The sequence below is a fragment of the Alosa pseudoharengus genome, unplaced genomic scaffold (genome assembly GCF_046254945.1).
Source record: "Alosa pseudoharengus isolate Yale_2024_CS ecotype anadromous, Long Island Sound unplaced genomic scaffold, YU_APseudo_1.1 YU_APseudo_1.1_scf_4, whole genome shotgun sequence".
In the NCBI taxonomy this organism is placed as follows: Eukaryota; Metazoa; Chordata; class Actinopteri; order Clupeiformes; family Clupeidae; genus Alosa; species Alosa pseudoharengus.
In genome coordinates this window covers 30,494,385-30,517,954 of record NW_027468774.1, presented here as the reverse complement: position 1 = coordinate 30,517,954, position 23,570 = coordinate 30,494,385, and the positions used below count along the sequence as shown (strand labels likewise).

The window sequence follows — 23,570 nt, the reverse complement described above, 5'->3', positions numbered from 1 at the left end:
CAGGACGACAGCAATATGTCATCGACTGGAGCAGAGGGAGGTGACTGGGAGCTCCTTAAGAGCATGAGCAGCTCATCCATCTTCTCCTCAAATGCGTCCATTCGCTGTGCCATGCGGTAATGGTTGTCCTTATTGCTATGGAAAAATGGATGGTGTTAGTTTTAGTTGTTAAATACATTATATACCTGCATATGTGAACAAATTAAGTGAGTCTTCTTACCTCTTATTTCCGTCTCCATGGCCAAGCCACCTCCCTCATGTGTGATGAGTCACTTGTGCTGTTTACAAAAAAAAAAGTTAGTTACTCTCAAGTTCCTTGTCATGAAATTGTATTTACTTGGAAATGGAAAATTCAAAGACACTGTACCTTCAACTGGGTCCCAAGATGAAGTGGCAGGCTTAATAAACATGAATGTCAGTAGTTCCATGGTAGGAAATATGACTCAACTGGTTTTCTTCATAGACTGTATATATAGAACTGGACAGTGTGCCGTCTGTTAAGAGTGATGCGAGCGCTAGTCCAGAGCCCCCTGGTGGCTGGCTGCAGTACAATGTGTAACTCCGCCCACCCCCATGTATTTCAATGGCCAAGTAGCCAACTTTCCGTGTCACTTTTCTCACCTAAAACAATTTTTGTATCAACAACTTTTTATTCGAAACATTTTTTTTTCAAGATGCTTCAATACACACAATTTTTCTTTTCTCGCTGAAATTATTTTTTTTAATGTTATATTAACAAATCTAAAAAGGGCGTGTTTACACCTATGATTGACAGCTGGCTGGCTGCAGACACGACGCTTTGTCCATTATGTTTTACCGTCTAGGCTGCAGACACTACCACGTCATCGCTCACTTATTTTAACGACACCTGATTTCGACACATAATCTAACCTAAAGAAGTGTTGCTGTTATTATCATTAGGCTATATCTTATCACAGTCTGACTAAATACATATTGATAGTCATACATTGTGTAGTTGTTTGTAAGAGACATCGTTGTTAGTTGTGACCGATTCTTTGTGAAAAAAGATATGTGCTGTTCTTTCGTAGATGCTAAGTATATTAGCTCATAGCATGCTAAATCATGCTAGCATTAGCCAGTTGATAGGTAAAGTACATAGACATATACACTAGATGTCGCCTTGACTACTGCTGTTCATTGGAACGAATGCGTCAATCGAGACGCCATCTTGCTTCAGTGATCCACTCCTCTATAATGCATTAGCGTCAATCTGGGCAAAGATCTAGCGAAAATAAAATCACCATAAATCGTCAAAATCTCAAGCAATTATCTAGTTTTTTGGGTTGTTCCAACTGACAGGCATGTATTTATGGTTGAGTCTAGAGAAAACTAAGCTTAAGACGATCATAAAAATACATTTTACCCGTCTAGCCCCATAGACTCCCATTCATTCTGCACTAGCTAGCGGCGGCCCCTAGAGGAACAATGAGTAAACTGCAACCAGGTTCGATACAATGAAAGTAAACAGGCTCTTCTAGACAGGCTCTGGTTGAGGCCACATACCCCTCGTCTCGTTTACTCATGTAAGTTGTAATCTCACCAGAAGTTGCTGTAGATCTGTAGAACATTTACCTCTGCTACTACATAGGCTACGCCAGTCGTTACTTTTATAATCATGGGTCAGTGCCATGGGCAAACGAGATGTAGCTGAATTCATAAATGACAAAGCCATGAAAGGTGATTTTCTTACGTTTCAACAACAAAGAAGCCGATCTGCCATCATTGTGAGAAGTTCCCAAATTTGTCGCTAATCGCTAAAAAGGTTTTCTATCGCTGGGGATGGCCAAACGTCGCTAAATAGGTAACGCTGACAATACAGGAGAACTAGTTTAGCGCTTCAGATCCCTGTACAAAGATGGCGGCGGTGTTGACGCATGCTGAGAAGCAGAAGGCGACATCTAGTGTATATATCTATGGGTAAAGTAAAAGCAAAGATCCTTGATTACTAGCAAGATAGAGCAACGTAATTCGTTACTATGGGAGCAAAACGGGACAGTTCCGGTCTGCATAAGTGGGAGTGTCACCTTACGTCACTAAATAAACTTTCTCTCTTAATAAGCAATAAGAACAGATAAACATAATTGTGTTCACAGTATTATTGTCTATAATCATGTATGATACCAATGAATCATTCTTTAGGACATGATATAAATAATTTAATTAGTCATTTGAACTGAGCTAGCTAGCTAGCTAGCTAACGCTAGCTTAAAATGCTATACAAGTGGATGGGAGTTGCTATGGCAATACAGCTATGCACTAACAAGTGACTAGTAGTTGAAGGACTTCGCTTAAACTTAATATACTGTTGCAAATTCACTTGAGTATAAACTATCCACTTTAACTAATGTCAGTAATGTTATTCAGCTAGTTGTCATTTCAAAGAAATTACACTTCTCCGTTTAAAATGTTACCTTAGCTAAGAGGCTAGCTAGCATGCTAACAACCGGACAGTAACTGGCAGCAGCATGGTCTGATATTAAGTTATTTTATTACAAATCCGAACGCTAAAAAATTACACTTTTAGGCTTGAAATTATCCCAAACACTTACAGATTATGACAAAATTTTCCAAAAAACCCTCAACAAATCCAGAAAGACATAATGACCAATTTATTGGTAAAATTCCACAAGTCTCCATTGACATTAGTGCAGCGAGGGTTTACTCTGGTCTACATAAAGGGGGATTTCCCCCCCTCCCCCTTGCAATAATCGAACGCGGAAATTGTCGAACGTTTGCGCCTCTCGCTCAGCTTTAACCCACCCTCTCTGGTAAAAGGGCTCTGCTTGCTATATTGATCCGAAGTGAGTGGAATGTTTTTTGTGCCAAAATTAAATAAATAAATGAAATATGAAATCAATAAATGAAATATGAAATAAATAATTAAAAGTTGAAATAAATAAATAAAAGATTAAATAAATAAATAAAAAGTTAAATAAATAAATAAATAAAAGATTAAATGTAAAAACCATATATACATTGACATTTACATTCCATATGCACGGTCTTGCAATGTGCCATGAAATAAATAAATACGTCAGTCACCCATCAAGGCGGGACCTAGCCGCTGATTGGTTGCTGCCTGAAAAAAAAATCAAACTTTGTGAGCATGACTGGCTGATCAGAATAAAGTCATTGATAGAAGCTAAAAGCTAGTGCTACTGCTAACAGCCATAGGCATTTTCATTCAGAAAGATTGTGTGTTCTATGTTGCTAACTCTTGGCTGTGAGTTATCAGGACGTAAAAGCATAGCATCTAGTGCTGTCAAAAATCCTTGTCGGCTGCTGAGTTACAGTATACCCTCATATTGAGAACTAAAAAGTCTCTGGAAAGTTGTGGACACTGCTTGGGCAATGTACTTTAGCAAGCTGGCACTGACACTCACATAATAAGAGTTCACGGCATGGGCATCTCAAGCTTTATTGTTTATGTATCATATAACAAATGAGGTGAATTCAGCTCAAGTGAAGTTAACTGGGACGTCTGGGCACCCTACTATAAATAGAAGCAATAGCAAAGTCGTTTGCCATAGATCAGGGGTGTCAAACTCATTTTGGTTCAGGGGCCACATACAGCCCATCTGATCTCAAGTGGGCCGGACCAGTGAAATAATTGCAAAACATCCTTTGACAACTCCAAATCTCCAGCTTAGTTTTTTTCAGTAGGCTATGCTTTACCCTTCAGCCTACATTTGTAGCCTACATAATCACAAGGGATATATTAGATTATTACACATTTATTCAGAGAGGCCAATGAAATTGAAATAAAATGCATTTCACTCTCATAAACAACTGGTTTATTTTTATAGTTGAGTGGATAGGCCTACATTTTTACACGACCACCTGAACCAACTCACCACACTAAACTCAAGTGGGAGCTATGAAGAAAGTTAACATCCTGCCTTAAAAATGTAAATGTGCAAATGTAGGCCTATGAAAAATAAAATGAATTTAACAAACATAAGTTAGCAGTGCACGAGCAATACGATCAACTGATACGATTAGGTTACATCAGATCAAATAATTGTGTAGGCTAGGTGGCGGTGCTGTGTAATAGGCTATCCACCATAAAGGCCAGATCCTGCACCCATTCCGGGCATTTAAATTGCTACTGGTCTGCCTTTTTTCTCCAAGAACTGTCCAATTTCCTCTCGTAGTTCAAAGAAACGCTTGAGTACGGCACCTCGGCTTAGCCACCGTACTACAGCGTGGTATGGTACAGGGGCGCCTGCAGGAATTAATGCTATGGTACGCACACCCATCACCCCCCCACCGCAAAAAAATAATTCACTCATGAACAATATTTGTCCGTTTTAGGTCCGTGCATTGGTCAGTCAGCAAAAAAGTAGCCTACATAGCAACATCCACATGCAATAATACAACGACAACGTCTACAATGACCTATTCATTTGGACAACTTGATACAGCCCTATACAGGCTAAAGTTACCTTTAGTTTTGTTCTAGCGTGACGTGACGTTTGGCTTTAGTGCAGTCTAACGTTCTGACAAGCACACCAATTGCCTACCTTGTTCTTGTCCATCTGGAATAACTCCTAGCTTTGCTGCCTCCATCCTTTCTGTTTTCTTGTTTAAAGCTTGTGATATCCATGAGTATTGAGTAAGTGAATTAGCTCAACATTGTGTGCTGATAACCGAGTAAAAGAAAACAACAAGTATTGCGTGCCTGCGTGCGTATTCTCTCTCCTGCCCAAACAAAATGTGTGCACGTTAATTTTGATAACGTGTTCACTAACTTTACGTAATAGAAAATGGTAAATAGCCTGATGGCATGCAGCTAATGGGATACTGTGCATAGTTGGGAAGGTATGGTAGGCCAATTTGGTGTGAATACACACACACAAGGGACATTTTCTCTCGCTGTTGAGTAGCCTGGTACGCACAGTGCGTACGGACGTACACCTGCAGGCGCGCCTGGTATGGTAAGCCAGACAGAATGCCATTATCACTAAGAAAACAGTCAAACTGACGGTGAGTCAGACCTCGCGACCTGATTAAATTTACAGTTTGCACAACCACACTTTAACATGATCCAAGTTTAGTGTTTTACAACACAACACTTCCTGGTGCAAAATACAATAAAATGCCCAAACATCTTGTCCTCCGTTTGCAGGCTGCACTTTGTCTCTGAATTTTGTCGCAACGCCTGCTTTTCTCCCGGCTGAATTGAGCATTTCGGTTATTTCTTTGAAAATTCATAACTCCTCACAGGAATGGGCTAGAGATTTTTTTTTTTTGACATAGTCAGAAATGTATTCTCTACAAGTCTGGGCCGGATTAAACCATCTAGCGGGCCGCACTGCTGGAGAAGCATTTTGCATTGGTATGATTTGATCAGGTCTTGCCAGTGATGTGTAAATCCTCCCGTAGACGTACATCATTTCAAAATAATCAGTGTTGGGCAAGTTACTTCAAAATCGTAATGTACTATGCATTACTTATTACTGTCATTTAAAAGTAATTTGTTACATTATAATATTACTGTCTCTGAATTGTAAGGCATTACACTACTATTGCATTACTTTTAAGTTACTTTCACCAAAATATCTAGAAATATGGATTTGCCATTCTAAATGCAGTTTATTACGCTCAATGCAGCTTGCTCTTTTAATGGAGGGAGATGTGGTATAGCATAATGACTGAGCTAGGCTTAAGGCAACAGTAGAATGCAATAGGCGCAGTGCTCATAATGCAATACAAGGAACAATCATAGTCAGAATGTTAAAAACCGACAAAAGGTCAAAGTCTGGTAAATTGTGATAGAAATACTGTAACTTTAAGGCCTAGGCCTACTCATTAAAATCAATAGAGAGCCTACTATATTGTAAATCAAAGCTTAAAGGAACCGTATGTAAGATTGTGGCCAAAACGGGTACTACAATCACTTTCAAATTACTGTAGAGCGGTGTATCCCCTTCCCCTCCCCTCTGACTGGCAGAGTTGGCAACTGGATGACGAAACACTACTGACTTTGTGATTAGTAGATATAGGTGGAGGGTGGCGCATTAGGCCAAAACACAACATGACAACATCAGTTGAGGGCTGCAACTTCACTTTTTAAATGACAATATCCTGGCCAGACTACTGTTGTCAGTGATATAAGTATTTGAAATGAACATGATTTCTTAATGTCTAGTGACATATCAGGGCAATTTTATGATTAATTGAAATACAATTTTTACATACGGTTCCTTTAATAAAGAGTTAGAGATCAAGATGGTGGCCTGCTGGCCATTTCGGTGCCCTAAGTGAGTGGCTTTGAGTGAGTGACATTTAAATGATAACTCAAACACCTAATGTAAAATAAAAGGCCTATTATTTACAGACCATTACTGTGTATTTTTAAACATTAATTTCTGAAGAAATGCTGTTTTACTTATAAATGGTGCGAGCATTGATCTTTACGTTGTCATAATGCCCTTTTGCCAGCTCTTTTTTACAAGCCTTATTTGTTTGAGTTACATTGATAGCACAATATTAACAATAATATGCACAATGTTAAGTTGTTTTAAGCAACCTTCATTGCTTTGGAAATGGAAGTATGCAATGACATGTTGCTTCACATTTCGTTTTGCGAATACAAGTGAATTATGAGCCTGGTATCCACCTAGCTATCTGAATGGAATGCGTTTCAGTCGACTCAGCATATCATGTGCTTCATGTAGCCTAAATGCTTGGAAAACGAATGATTGAAGACCCAATTCTAGTACTACGTGGTGATTGAGAGAACCCAAAAGGTATCAAACTTGCATGTAACATCGTGTTAGTGCATTTTGACATTGTAAACGTTATTGATGAAGAGTGAAACGCAGTTTGCAGTAAAGCTACTATTCATTGGTTACATTTGGGTGCCCCCTCTGTCCTTTGGTGCCCAACGCAAAGTGCGTGATGCGCGTGGTGGGAGAGGTGGCACTGCCAGGTGATAGCAATAAAATGTATGGTTAAAATGGATAATAATTTAACTTCAAGACTACTTTTAGTTAGCCATGTAACCCATCTTGGTTTTAAACAAAGACACTATCCCCTCCCCCAATGGAATGCTAATGTGCTGGTTTAAGGCCTATCACTTACACAAGACAAAGGATGCTTCCTTGATATAATGTATCCATGTATCATGAAATGTAAATGTATTCATGTCTGGTATCATTTTGATAGTCTCATTACAAGGATTGTAATGATGTGATTGTGAGAATGTTTGGAACATTCTATAAGTGATATTTCTGATATATAAGATATCTCTCCTCATGCTATTCTGACAAGAATTCATAGGTGTGAAGTGGGTGTGAGTAGGTGTGTCTGATACCAACTGTAGAACCAATCAAGTGGGCTTGTTCTTGGCGCCACTTTGTTCTTTGTTTAAACCATTTAAAAGTAACTAAACTGCAATGTTTGTGAGATCAGATTTTCAAGATTAGAGCATGGAGAACTGAGAGAGAGAGGGTGATCCTACAGAGGCCATGGCCTTGTGCCATGGCCTGGGCTAGGCCTACATAGACCTTTTTTGTACTCTCTCTGCTTGTAACAGAATAAACCTGATTCCTGAGTTTTTCCTGAAGTTCGCCAGTCTAAGATTAATATTAAGTAATTAGTCACCTACAATTACTTTCATGGAGGTTCCAACCGCAGAGATAATATACTTTTGTCGCTGATTCTAAGACGCCGCAGTTTTTTTTTGATTCTAAGACGCCGCAGCTTTTTGTGCAATCTATTTTTCGCGTGTTTTAGGGACGTCATGTCCTAACAAGCTACGTAGCTTATGCCCCTATTTGTTTACAGAACATTTTTATTCCTTCACTACCAAAACAGAATATTAGACAGAACTTGGTGCTGCCCTTTTTGTTTTTATCACCACGAGCGTATGAGCGGCTAGAATCCAAGCTAACACTAGTCTTGTTTTGTTTTTGAGTAGATGTGGTGTTTTGTTTTAGGCTACATCTACACTCAGATGATGAATCCAGGATTTTTGTCGTAATCTTTTTCAAGTGTGCAAACAGCATAAGCTCAAACAGCATAACCTCAAGAGAGCATGGTTAGGCCTCTTTTAAGTACGCCTGAGCTAACTAGCTGCCGCTAATGAGCTAACTGAAAAGGCTTGACTAAACTTCTTTTGTTCTTTTAAGCAGGAAATTCTTCCTGCAGCCCGTTTAAAGTTGTCCTCCAGCTCCATGGAGCTGTGTGTGTCTGTGTGTCCAGTATGAATGAATGCGCGTGTGGGCCGGCCCTGTGTGTGTGAAATTTGTTTATTTCGTTATATGTGTTTGTTTCCATTTTTTGTTTCAAGTCCTTCTTTGTTTTCTTGGGTCAAAAGTTTTCACACCTTTTGCTATCTTATCTCACTGCCTTTGTTCTAGCAGCACTGTATTCTATAACCAACCCCCCAGCTTCTCCCCCATGGACACAAAAGGAACTTCACTGGGGAGATATGAACCTAAGAGGAGTGATAATGGGAAACCATTGTTGATTTCAACCATTTTCTTTCTTTCATTTGAGGGACATCTTTTGGGTTTAACATGTTAAGACATATTTTTTTTTATTTTTGCTTGTATGCCAATGGGAAATGTTTGCTACATGTTTACGCCTTGTTTGATGTGGGCAAATGTTCAATTGAATGGATTCATACCCACAACTTGAGTTTCTTTCTGTTTGAAATTACCTTTTATTTGTTTTTAGTTTGTATTTTTTTGTTATAGTTAAGAAACTATAAAAAGGGGGAGATAGATGGTATTGACTTGAAATACCATCTAAGTTTATTGGTTTTATTGCTCAAATGGTCATTTTTTAAATGCCTACTGTTTTGTTTTACTGACCCTCACTTCTAATGCAAAATCTCTTTAAAAGACATGCAGGGGTACCCTACCCACGTGAGTCTGTGGATTATTTTTCTTTTAAACATCTAAACTTAACCAAAGTTTATTTATTTTCTTTATATTGGCCTTTTGCCAATAGATGCAAATGTGTAGTCTCTGTTTGGAGATAAATAGCCCTGCTATGTTAGAAGACCCATGCTGTAGGTGTGACTGTCTCCAATTGAGAAACTGAATACATTAGCATACTGTTGTTGACTTGTGAATCTGCATTCACGAGACACTGTTTGACTCTGTTTACACTCATGCTAATGTCTCTCAAAGTTGTTGTGAATCCACTCTCCAGAATCTCTTTCATGCCAAAAGGGACAAAGGGAGGTGTGACATGCCTTTGTCTTCGACTACCACTAAGCAAACATATCAGAAGATCCTTTCAAGATGGCGAATGGCTCCACCAACCAGGCTCAGCTACCACGCCAGAGCAGCAGCCGTGGAGACCAGGCCATGCCACTGGACGAGCTTGATGGACCAGACAACTCTGCCCTGGGCTCAGGTACAGCCAGCAGCAGCGGTCGGGGCCAGGCCATGTCATGAGACGAAACTGGACGAGGCTCAGGAACCACAGGTCCAACGGAACCTGTGGCAGAACCAACTGCCATGACTCTGGAAGCAACAAAACTGGACTGACTGAAAGCAACGAAAGGGGGTGCCGAAAGCAGCCTCGCACTCCGCATCATCAAAGACACTCATGGCCCATTGTTCATGGACTGTTTGGACTGACACAAGGGTGCACGCCGAACGCGGCCTGCATGCACACCCTTTGCACTCGTATACACTTACACTGAAACAATGCAGACACATTCAAGTTTCATAAGAGGACCCTTCTTCAACGGAAGAGAAACGCAAGAAAGGATGTATGCTGAACGCTGCTTTCCTTGCTCACGCACACACTTACATTGATTATGGACTGATTATGGACTTTATAAAAAAAAAACAACAACAAAAAAAAAAATTGTAAAATTGTTCAAGAAGGCTCATGTTATGGAATCTTATTTTAAACTTCAAGTCATTCAGACTTGAAAAGGGGGAATTGATAGCAATAAAATGTATGGTTAAAATGGATAATAATTTAACTTCAAGACTACTTTTAGTTAGCCATGTAACCCATCTTGGTTTTAAACAAAGACACTATCCCCTCCCCCAATGGAATGCTAATGTGCTGGTTTAAGGCCTATCACTTACACAAGACAAAGGATGCTTCCTTGATATAATGTATCCATGTATCATGACATGTAAATGTATTCATGTCTGGTATCATTTTGATAGTCTCATTACAAGGATTGTAATGATGTGATTGTGAGAATGTTTGGAACATTCTATAAGTGATATTTCTGATATATAAGATATCTCTCCTCATGCTATTCTGACAAGAATTCATAGGTGTGAAGTGGGTGTGAGTAGGTGTGTCTGATACCAACTGTAGAACCAATCAAGTGGGCTTGTTCTTGGCGCCACTTTGTTCTTTGTTTAAACCATTTAAAAGTAACTAAACTGCAATGTTTGTGAGATCAGATTTTCAAGATTAGAGCATGGAGAACTGAGAGAGAGAGGGTGATCCTACAGAGGCCATGGCCTTGTGCCATAGCCTGGGCTAGGCCTACATAGACCTTTTTTGTACTCTCTCTGCTTGTAACAGAATAAACCTGATTCCTGAGTTTTTCCTGAAGTTCGCCAGTCTAAGATTAATATTAAGTAATTAGTCACCTACAATTACTTTCACAGGCTACACAATCTTTTTCTGCATTTCTATCCCTTTATTCTCTTCAATTTAAGATCACAGCACAAAGCTGACATGCACAACAGCATAGTTTGTGTTTTATCAAGAATCAAAAAGATTAGCGTGGCACTACTTTAGATGTTTCATTAATTTACTTGTGCTATTTCGCGAGCTGAGAGATCTTTCGGTTTCGCACACAAAGTGCACTAACTATTATGTTCTTCATAGCCTTGTCTCTGACAAGCTGAAAATAATGAGCGTAGGCTTATGTCCATCCCGCAAATAGAGTCCGCCTGCGAGTCTGCTGCAGCCACAGTCATATTCAACCAGTATCAGGAGATAACGTTCTACTATTTTGCGCGGATTTTTTCTCCTCTGTTGTTCTCACGTGGTGTTTGCGAATATGTATCAAAACAAAAGAAGCGCTTAATTTGGGGTTAAACTGCATTGTAACGCATTGTAACACGCATTGTAACGCTACTGAAGTTTGTACTGAGTAAATATTACCCGATTTTTTTTTGTAATGCCTTACATTACCGCGTTACCGCAAACAGCAATATATTACAGTAATTACATTACTTTTGTAACGCATTACTCCCAACACTGAAAATAATACGTCTAAATTGAAAACTGTGACAACTCATTGATAGGCTCTCTCAATATGTCTGTAATCGTATGCCTCTACCACATGCTTGCTAGTCTTTCACCAGAGAGGTTGCTCCATTATAAATCAAAAATGTAATACTGCAGCCTTCATGTCAGCTGTAAAAATATGAGAACATGGATCTACTACATCAGGATACTCTGTAAACATTTTACACATAATCAGGAAGCTACTTTGCTGTTCAGTGTGTGATGTGTTTAAAGTGGTACTACGTTTAAAGAAACGTTTTTATTCTTTGTTTCAAGTGCATGAGAAAATACCACATTATGATGATGATGGTTATGGTTACCCTTAACAAATACAAAACAATATAATACTTAAAACATGGATCAATCAATAGCCTAATGAAATAAACAATGAAAATGAGGGGGGAAAGCAATAATAAATGATAATGCCCATTCAATCAATAATATGATAACAAAAACATGGTAAGACTACATTAAGGAGAATATCAATAATAAACAATGTCAAATTAATCAACAGCCTATAATGAAAATAAAAAAGTACTATCTGCATACAAACCATAATGTATAAGTGCTTAAAAGACCAAAAACTATCACAAGAACGAAGAACACTGGGCAACTCATTCCACCAACATGGAAGCACTGAGGAAAAGAGTCTTGAATTTGACCTAGCGTTTAAGACTGGTCGACACAACAGACGCTCATCAGAAGACCACAGTGGGCGGTTGGGGATGTATATCTTGATCATTGAATTAAAATAACAAGGAGCAGATCTAGTCAGTGTCCTATAGGCCAAAGTGAGAGATTTAAATTTAATTCTGGCTACTGTAGGGAGCCAATGGAGAGTAACTAGGAGAGGAGTTACGATGTGTCCTCTTTGGCTGATTGAAGACCAGTCATGTTGCAGCATTCTGAATGATAGATCACACAAAAGAAATAAAAAAAACATTCAATATTGATTTAGTATCAACCAATAATTATTCTGATATTAATATTATTGTAATGTCTACATCTTTGTGTAGGCTACAGTTAAATACTAAGCAATGGCCTCTGACTTAAATACCAAGGCAGTTAAATGACTGTGGTATGGTATAGTCTACGTGATACACAGGACTACACAGTAAACCCATTTGAAAAGCATCATCATCTCAGTATACCCATTTAAATAGGCAAGGATACGTATTTAATAACATTTGGGGTTGCTCACAGTTTACCCACCACTACAACTAACTAACTAGACTACACCACTGGTTAAATGGCGCATTGCAATTTACAATTTGTGTGAGTTCAGGGGCATACAGAAAGTTGAAGTTTGGGTGACATCAATAAAGAAAATAGAAACAAAGGGATGTGTACAGCCTCAAGTATGAATGATGTCACATTAACAGAAAGTTCAGAGCAGCGGCAGACCTTTCTTGGTGCCACGCAAGTTATTGAAAGTCATGTGTTTTCAGAACGTAGTGGTGCTGTGCCATGTCCCATGTATAAGGGGCTTCAGGTTGATCCAGTGACGGTGGGTGATGATGTCAGGGAGATGGATGTCAGGGGACTTGGAGAAAGGGGGAGGACATGCCACCTCAGACCACCCCAGCCAAACCACTTCACGTAGGCATTCCCTTGCTTGCAGAGTAATGTAGACCATGGAGACCACCTTGCCGCCACCTCCAGTAAATTCAGCCATCACCCATATCTTACCTGCAAAAAGGAAAGTTACAATTAAGTTAGTCAGACAATTTTACAACATTACAAAGCATCTAATCAGGCACTCAACACCACTAGTAATACCAATTAATTAAATATATGTGTGCAATAAACTTCACAGCCTACCTAATGTTAACTACACATTTAAATATGCGGTGTGAATGTTATTAACTTGCGTCAGCTTGAAAAATAACGTTATCAGTATGACTGATCATTAGGGTTGGGTATCGTTTGGGTTTTATCCGATACCGGTGCTAAATCGATACTTTTAAAACGGTGCCGGTGCTGAAACGGTGCCTGAACCGGTACTTTGTTTGTTATTAAAATGTTTTAAATTAAAATGGTCTAAAGCAGGGGTTCCCAAACTTTTCAACCCGCGACCCCCAAAATAACCGTGCCAGAGACTGGCGACCCCCACTATCCCTGGATGTGACTCAAAAAATAAAATAAAATGTGCGCACAGGCCATAGCCTACGCACTAGGCTTATCCAAACACGGGCTTAACGACAACACAAAAGAACAGAGCAGCCTGTTATGATTTTACATATGGAACTTAACTAGCCTATATGATAAAAGCAGAATACCTTAGTCAAAAAATAATATCCATGAGTGCACATTATTGCTGTCATGTGCAAACTTAACTTTGAAACATTACTTTAATTTCCATTTTAAAGCAACACCAAAGCACTTTTCCTGTCGCACGCACGCTTGTTTATCCAGCACTGGCTTTGGAAATAACGATGTCTACAGACAAGGTAGAGTACGTTGCATGATTTTATGAAAGTATAATGTATTGCGACATCAGAAGCAAGTCAAATTTGTAGTTTCTTATGTCTCATTCCATCGAACTACAGATCCGCTACCCGATCTGGCAAACTTGCATAGTGCGGTTATAGCCGATAGAGGGTCGCGAATGCAGAAGTGCCGTTCACCCTGTTACGAGTTGATGATTTTGGAAACAATATTTTAATGTACAAAAAACTCTTTGGTGTTGCTTTAACAGAAGAATATCTCAGTGAGGGTAATATCCACAAACTGTTGTAAACATATGTAGCCTACATTGTTGCTGCGCAAATTTACATTTTGGCAACTACGTTTCAGCGTTAATCTCATCTAATGAGATGGATGCGCGCTATGCGCGGAACACAGCAAGTCCATTCTTGGTTTAATTGTGGAGACGGCCACACGGAAGATCATCCTCCACATTTAGACGCGATCTGTATTTGTTTTTAATATATGTCAGTGCAAAGAAAGGTGTCAGTACGTCCATCGCGGCCTTGGATAGCTGTGGATATTCCCTCTCGACTGAAATCCAGAACTCAGCAAGCGTCTTGGAATTAAAATCTGTCTTTAAAGTGCGGTCACATGACAGCTCAACCAGTGCGTCCTCCATGCCGGCTGACAGATGACTTGCGGTGGTTACAGTGAATGGTGATCTTATCCAGTCATAATTTTTCAGAATTTTATTTTTTCCAAATTTATTTGATTTATGGAAATCATTTCGCGACCCACTGCACGCCGTCCGCGACCCCCCGGGGGGTCGCGACCCCCACTTTGGGAACCCCTGCTTTAGGGAACCATACACTAACGTTCCCGAACGTTCCCTTAACGTTTTGTGTTAGAACTGCCACACTGCCTCCGTTGCTCGTATCTTCGTGTGCATGTTTAAATAAATTGCTCGCACATCCACAGCATGACCTCAATTTACAAAAAACGTAGGCCTACACACAATTTATTCGGTGCCTACAGACGTAGAGAGATGAATCTTACAGAGACCGGAGTGTCAGCCACAAATATCTGCAAATAGACTGCAATCAGTGCAAGTTACTTCAAAATCGTAATGTACTATGCATTACTTATTACTGTCATTTCAAAGTAATTTGTTACATTATAATATTACTGTCTCTGAATTGTAAGGCATTACACTACTATTGCATTACTTTTAAGTTACTTTCACCAAAATATCTATAAATATGGATTTGCCATTCTAAATGCAGTTTATTACGCGCAATGCAGCTCATTGCTCTTCCAATGGAGGGAGATGTGGTATAGCATAATGACTGAGCTATAGGCTTAAGGCTAACAACTAGTAAGAATGCAATAGGCGCAGTGCTCATGATGCAAAACAAGGAACAATCATAGTCAGAATTTTGTTAAAAACCGACAAAAGGTCAAAGTCTGGTAAATTGTGATATAAATACTGTAACTTTAAGGCCTAGGCCTGCTCAATAGAGAGCCTATTGTAAATCAAAGCTTAATAAAGACATGTCAAGATGGTGGCCTACTGGCCATTTCGGTGTCCTAAGTGAGTGGCTTTGAGTGAGTGACATTTAAATGGTAACTCAAACACCTAAAGTAAAATAAAAGGCCTATTATACAGACCATTGCTGTGTGTTTTTTAACATTAATTTCTGAAGAAATGCTGTTTTCTTATAAATGGTGCACGGTCACTTTAAGAGCATTGATCTTTACGTTCTCATAATGCCCATTTGCCAGCTCTTGTTTACAAGCCTTGTTTGTTGAGTTACATTGATAGCACAATATTAACAATAATATGCACAATGTTAAGTTGTTTTAAGCAGCCTTCCTTGCTCTGGAAATATATGCAATGACATGTTGCTTCACATTTCGTTTTGCAAATAAAAGTGAATTATGAGCCTGGTATCCACCTAGCTATCTGAATGGATTTTTTGTCGACTTGGCATATCATGTGCTTCGTGTAGCCTAAATGCTTGGGAAACGAATTATTGAAGACCCACCAATTCCATTCTACTAGTACTAGCCTACGTGGTGGAGATTGAGAGAACCCAAAAAGTATGTACCATGGTGTTAGTGCATTCTGACATTGTAAACGTTATTGATGAAGAGTGAAACGCAGTTTGCAGTAAAGCTACTATTCATTGGTTACATTTGGGTGCCCCCTCTGTCCTTTGGTGCCCTACGCAAAGTGCGCGATGCGCGTGGTGGGAGCGGTGGCACTGCCAGGCTACACAATCTTTTTCTGCATTTCTATCCCTTTATTCTCTTTAATTCAAGTTCACAGCTCAAAGCTGTCATGCACTAGAAGAACATAGTTTGTGTTTTATCAAGAATAAAAAAGATTAGCGTGGCACCACTTTAGATGTTTCATTAAATGACTTGTGCTATTTCGCGAGGCATAGTGAGATCTTTTGGTTTCGCACACAAAGTGCACTAACTATTATGTTCTTCATATCCTTGTCTCTGACAAGCTAAAAATAATGAGCGTAGGCTTATGTCCATCCCCCAAATAGAGTCCGACTTTGAGTCTGCTGCAGCCACAGTCATCTTCAACCAGTATCAGGAGATACGTTCTACTATTTTGCGCGGATTTTTTCTCGTCTGTTGTTCTCGCGGTGGTGTTTGCGAATATGTATCAAAACAAAACAAGCGCTTCATTTTGGGTTAAAATGCATTGTAACGCGCGTTACAGAAGTTTGTACCGAGTAAATATTACCCAATTTTTTTTTGGTAATGCCTTACATTACCGCGTTACCGCAAACAGCAATACATTACAGTAATTACATTATTTTTGTAACGCATTACTCCCAACACTGACTGCAATAGACCACATTTGGCATGTTACACTTTTCCAAATATTGAAACTAGTTTTCCTCTAGCATCTATTATCATCTTTAAGCTTCACCGAGTTTCAAAATTGTTTTTTTTTGCTCAGATTGGACGGATAACTCAAATGAGCGACATTATTATGATCACAGAAATAAAGTTCGTGCAAGTGTTGGCCATTGTTTTTAAGACCTTCAAGAGATGCATTGACTAAACACGTAGGGGGTGTGGTTTTGGCATAACTTCCATCTACCGCCTTTTGCGCGCATCAAACTCTCACATGCTCTCCTAAACCGCCACTTTCTAAGAACCCTTTATAAAGATGGTCGCGCAAGTTACTTCGCTGGCTAAATGCCTGTTGATACTGCTCGCTCTTATTTCGGTTATCCTAAACATTGTGTTCATTTGTCTTAACTCCAGTAGAGTACCTAAATGTCAGAATACCCAGCAAATCTGGAAATACAACCACAGTAACCACAGTAAGATATTTGCAGACCTGTCCAAGGATGAATACCAACAAGTCCGGGATTACATGTGGGCGCAGAAGAGTTTGGCAATATCACGCTCTGCCACAGCAGAGCCTAAGGAGAACTTCATCTTTGTGATAGATGTTGTGCTCCCAAAGAAAGCTGATGCGCTCCGTTACTTGGATGAACGTGCCTCTCCGCCGGCGAGGGAGGCATCAGTGGTGGTATTCTACGGCTCCTTGGGGTATATTAAGGAATATGTGGTGGGACCTATTGGAGGGGTACTCACCCATCGAGATGTGACGGCAGAAAAGTACAGTCAGTCTGAGGTGAAAATAACCGCTCGCCCTGTCACCATTGGTGAATATGTGCAAGTTTTTCAGTTCCTTTACCGGGAGGTATTTGGGAAATTGGAGGAAATACTGAAGGAAAGTTTCGACCACAGCGATAAGAAGCCACTGCGTCCATTTGAGGGGATGCCCCGTGGGCTTAAGTCGGGAGACAGAGAGACATGGATATCGTTTTTTCGGGACATGAGCGGAATGTATATCCATCCAGTTGGTTTCGAAGTGTTGGTTAACCACCAAAGCGTCAACACATCCCAGTGGCAATTAAAGAAATTGCTTTACAATGGTCAATACTTTGACACTATTGACGAATTGAAAGAATCGTACAAGAAAGGCACTGTAACCAAAATCGTTTACAAGGACATTTTAAACTATGCCTCCTTAAAACCTCGGAGTAAGCCGATAGGTATTGGCCCCCAGCAATCTTACCTTCAAGGTAAACGCTTCAGTGTTAAGAGTAACCAGGTTATGTACATGAATTGGAGTTTTGCGTTTGGACTGAGCTCTCTAACCGGCATGCGGGCGTTTGACATTAAGTTCAAAGGAGAGAGAATTGTATATGAACTTAGTGTTCAGGAGGCGATGTCTGTCTACGGCTCAGTAACACCTGGCATGATGCTCACCAAGTTCCTCGACTCCAGTATTGGTATCGGCCGCTTCGCGCATGAGTTGGTGCGTGGAGTGGACTGTCCGTATGGGGCTACCTACGTAGACACTTACCGTTATATAGACACGAATGAGACACAGCGGTTCAAAAATTCAATCTGTGTTTTCGAGCATGATATAGGCAGACCATTACGCAGGCACTTCTCTGACTTTTTTCACAACAAATACGGGGGGTTGGCAAACAGTGCTTTGTTTATTAGATCCATCACTGCAATCGGCAATTACGACTATGTCTGGGACTTCATCTTTTACCAGAGCGGGTCAGTTGAAGCCAGAGTGCATGCCACTGGTTACATATCGTCATCTTTCATCATTGATGGCAGTATGCGTCATGGCCACCAGGTCGCAGAAAGAACCTTGGGAAATATCCATACTCACTTCATTAACTTCAAAGTTGACCTAGATATTATGGGTAAGTACTGCAAATCAATTTGCTAGTAATTGGCACTGATGTGCGTAATGATGTTCATAATGGCCAGAGGCGTTACAATTGTTTGTTAGATAATGTAATGAGTTATATATATTTTTTTTATAACAGAATGTACAATGACACCCTGTCTCCGCTGCCATCTAAGTGGCAAAGGCATTTAATTAACCTGGCCGTTTTGCTGTGCCATCTGTCTGATATCCATAGGCTATCTGTGCTGCGACCAGAATCACATTGGCTGTGCCTTTTTCTCTCAAACAAATTAAATCACAATCTATAGTGCTAGGATTCAAGAAGTTGTTACAGTCATTCGTTCACATTAAAACCACTGCAATCTCTGTAGGAACATGCTAAACCAGGGGTGGGCAAACTTTTTGGCTCAAGGGCCACATTGGGTTTTGAAAATTGGCCGGCGGGCCACACAACCCCCCCCTCCCCCCGACGACACACGCCTAAAAAAATACATTTTTTATAGCCTATAATTTAGTATGAAAAGTATTTGTTTTAAAATAGTGCTAATTTGTTTTAAAAATACTGCTAATTTTATGCTGTTAAACAAATGTATAAATTGTACACTATCGCTTTAAGACAGTCGCTTTAATTCACGTTTATTTCTCAATGATCTTCTGCCTGCTCCACTATGGCTAGTGCTGTACCTACGGCTGGGCCCTCTCACAGTTTTTAAATGGTCAGTAGTGGGAACTACTGTTGCCTTCATGATTTCCTTTTAAAACTTTCTTATAAGGAGGAGATATCAATTATCAACAATCACAAGCCAGCTGGAACCTGCGGCTCTCTCTCCCTCTCGTGAGTGCAGACGCTTTCCCAATTAAATGGATTGCATATGTTCACGTTAGATCTGCTGCAAAGGAGATAACTAAGAGTTAAATTAGTTTAACATGATGTTATCTCTATTTAACATGATGTTTTGACATTGACATTGTAAACGTTATCTAAGGAGAGTGAAAAGCAGTTTGCAGTAAAGCTAACCAACGTCTATCGCAGGAAAAAAATAGCGAGCAGCCTGATAACTAGCCTAAATGAAATGCTCGGCGGGCCGGATGAAAGTGCTTGGCGGGCCGGATCCGGCCCGCGGGCCGTAGTTTGCCCATCCCTGTGCTAAACGTTTTCTCGACCAACTATGCCTTACATAAAATGCTCTTAAGGACAGGTGGTTAAAAACTATATGGAAAATGGCCACTAAATGAAAGGTTCAGAGTCTCTTTGATAGATATCATGATACAACAGTAGACCAACGTTTGATTTAGGTTCAACTTTGACCAGGTGGTGTCCCTGAGGTATTTATGCATCTGGTTTCTAGTAGCCTAGACAGATTTATTACCAAGAAGGGTTGTGGGATGAGGTAATCTAGCATTCCATAAAAAGTCATTAAGTGCCGTGGGCCTCAACTCATAGTTTTTTGCCATAGTTAGCTTGTTCACACAAGCCACATTACTTATTTTATGATACGTAAAATATTGATCTGCAAAGTCTAAATGTATGTGGATAATTGTGTTTCTTTTGTTGTATAGGTTCCACTACATTTCTCTTGTGTCCCATAAGGGCGATCAAAAGAATGTTTCAATTTGTCATGGAACCTTTTGGCAGGAGTATCCTGGGTCTCTCTGTCCTGTGAATATTTAGTTTGGCTGGATGCTCAATCTGGACCCAGCTGTAGCAAACATGATCTAAGATTAGTGTATGTTATGTCTATGAACAAGTTGTTCAGAGTTAAACAAGTCAAGCAGATACCCATCAATGTGAATATGAATACTCATAGTCTCATAGAGTCATGCATATTCATAAGCTCTTATACTGTATACAGAGTGGACTTCCATGAATACATATGCACTTGAATATCGTTGTGCCTATAATTGACTCTCACTTTTCTTGACCTTTTTCACAACATGTGGCACATTATGTTTGGCACATTGTATGGGTCACTTCTTATATCATAACAAGGTAATACAATGTGTAATCAAGTGATGACTGATTAACAGTAATGTAAATGCTAAATGCCCTAATACCTGTTGATACTACAACAATGCTAAGTAGGCTCTTAACCTTGCAGTTTTGCACATAGGCCTATAATGTAAGACTCGGTTTCTCCATTTATTTGCACAAAACTCTCCAGAAAGTGGCATTTAATGGTTTATTTTTCAAAAAAAGAGCCCCACCCCACATAACAAATCCCAATTTAAACCCTGCTGACATCCAAGGTGTGAAGAACGTCTTCCAGACCAAAGACATGATCTATGAAGAGATGGACCTGCCCTGGACCTCAGAGCGGAAGGCCAAGATCCCCGTGCTGGTGGAAAAGCAGTTGGCCAGTGAGCAGGAGGCTGCTCTGCGTCACGGCAAGCCCATTCCTCGCTACCTGCACGTGGCCAGCAACCAGACAAACCGCTGGGGACACCAGCGCTCCTACAAGATCCAGGTGATCAGTTTTGCGGCAGAGCACCTGCCTGAGAGCGAGCCAGAGGAGCGCGCCATGTCCTGGGCCAGGTGAAGTCCTTCCTCTCACTACTGTTGTTTTTTAGTTGATCCTCACATTTCGGTGCTGGTCCCAAACCCAACCATCATTCAATAACAATCTTTCTCTCTGTTTGCTTGTTTGTTTGTTTATTTGTTTCCTTTTCTCTCTCTCTCTCTTCCTCTCTCTCCCTCCTTCCCTCACTCCTCCCTCTCGAAGGTACAAGTTGGCCATCACTAAGCACAAAGATGAAGAGCAGACCAGTAGTAATCTCTATAGCCAGAATGATATTTGGTCGCCTGTAGTAGACTTCAGCAGATTCATTGCTGATAATGAGTCGATTGTTAATGAGGTAAGAGGTGAAATCATGACTCTTTCTTCAGGCATCCTCATAATGTGATCATCTAGCAGGACATCAGATGTTTATTTTACATGTGAAAATTGCAGAAGTTTCTCTTTTTTACTTACTCATTACATCGGGAGAAATGTGCAATAGATATTCCATATAACCTCTAGTTGAGTTAGATATTCTAGACGTATAGTGACTACAGCTTAAATAAGTTTGGGGATTGAGACAATGTCTCTCGACTTTAATGTTGCTCTTTGTCACTTCGTCTGTCTTTCAGGATCTCGTTGCCTGGGTGACAGCAGGCTTCCTGCACATTCCGCATGCAGAGGATATTCCAAACACAGTCACCATTGGCAATGGTGGTGGTTTCATTCTGAGACCACACAACTATTTTGATGAGGACCCATCCATCTTCTCACCTGATGGGGTGTACTTTGAACCAGGGTCTGAGAACAGCTGTGAGTACAACAAGATGGCCTGCCTGAAAGATGACCTATGCACACCCACACTGGACCCATTCACTTATAATGGGTTTGAAGAAGTCTTGAAATTTGAATGAGGCTGATTGGTTTCATTGTTATCTCGGGATTTACAATCTGGACTAGAGGGCTGTTCAGACCGATAACTACAAAGATAACTATAACTATAACGATATGAGCGTTACACTGACCAACGATAAGGAAAGATAAGATAATTAGGCAAGACGCTTTTGTCCAAAATAACTTACAAAAAATTTTTTTAAGGTGTGTTAAGCAAATTAGTAATAATAACAATAATATAAATGCAACTCTAAAAATTGATTAATTAGGTGTAAGCTGAACAGATACGTCTTTAGACCCCCTCTTGAAAGACCCAAAGCTATCACTGGAACGCAGAACACATTAGGTTACTCGTTCCACCAACTCTATATTTTATTGTATTATATTGTGCATGGGTTTCATTTTGAAGGACATTATTAAGAAATTAATTATATGAGCAGCAATGTTTTGAGTTATCCTATGTGAAGTTTGTATGCATATGGTTTTGTTTTAGTCTGATACTTATTTTGAAGAATGACATAATTGCCTTTCTGTCATACAAAAAGAAATGTAAAAGTGTGTTTTTGTTGTTGTTCATACACATTTGATAACTACTGATTTTAATGGATATATTATATCTGTTTTTCGTACGTTTAAAAAAAACAAAAACAAAAAAACAAAAACATTGCCAAAATGTGAGTTTCATCAACTGATGCTGAACAGTGAATGCTTTCTCCTGAGAGTTGGCTGTGGCTGTAAGGAGCTTCATTGTCACTCCTTGACATCCACACACCCTCTTGAAAGGAACTCAAGTTACTGGGAACTCCTCTTGACTGTCAATTGAACCCAGTGTTTAGTTTCAAACATTTGTGTTCTGGAGATGGGGCTAGAAAGAGTGCTGGCATTTGGGAGGAAAATCAGTCACATGTTGGTGTAAATACAGTATAATGAGCTGTGCAAATTCAGTCATTAAAGGTCCTTCAATGCAAATTCTGACAAAGTGTGCATATTACCGGTATACAGCTGCTTATTAGAGCATGCACTGCAGACTGCAATGTATTTTTCTCATGAGATTTCAACAGAAAACAATCGATTTGTTCTGATATGCTGATTTGCTTGACATGCTTGGTTCATCAAACTCTTTCTTTTCAGTTTGGCTGAAAGTCTGTGAAAGTATGTGGATAACTTCTGAAGAAAAAAGTGCAATGAAGAGTCACTTATCAACAATCGTAAATAGTGCACAATTTAATACAAAAACACATGCAGAACATGATGACATTTTTTTATATTCCTGAGAAGTATTGTGTACAGTGGACAGTAAATAAACATTTTATAAGAATGTTGTTACTTTTATCTTGAATACATTGTCAACACCCAATCTCTCTCTTTTCTGTTTAAAAAAAGTGAACTAGTTTATTTATTTTTAGGTAACGCATACCACAGCTGCTTTTGATTTTTGTAATCTACAGGTCATTGCCTCCCTCTCTCACACACTTACACACACATACTCTCTCTCTCTCACTACTTTCTCTCTCTCTTCACTCTCTCTCTCTCTGAAGGGGTGACAGGAAATACTAAATAAGAACCAGATCATGTAACCACTTGGCCACCCCTCTCCCCCTCTCTCCTTCTTCTCCTGTTCCTCTTATCTCCCCTGTGATTGCACTCTCCTCTCCCTCATGCTCTCCCCTCTCCTCTGGAATTCCTACCGCCACTTAGGAAAGAGAGTCCAATGATTTTGTAAATGATGTTGTTTTGTCCCTGTTTGACTCATTCTTTATTTCATTGTTTTG

General features: G+C 39.8%; 1 protein-coding gene across 1 annotated transcript; it reads left to right on the top strand.

The window, feature by feature from the left end:
* Positions 1-16,825: 16,825 nt before the first annotated feature.
* Positions 16,826-23,116, top strand: aoc2 (amine oxidase copper containing 2). Its single transcript, XM_076265830.1, has 4 exons — positions 16,826-18,422; positions 20,657-20,942; positions 21,130-21,262; positions 21,537-23,116. Exons 1-4 carry the CDS (start codon positions 16,853-16,855, stop codon positions 21,816-21,818), a joined length of 2,271 nt encoding a protein of 756 aa, XP_076121945.1. The 5' UTR covers positions 16,826-16,852; the 3' UTR covers positions 21,819-23,116.
* The last annotated feature ends 454 nt before the right edge of the window (positions 23,117-23,570 follow it).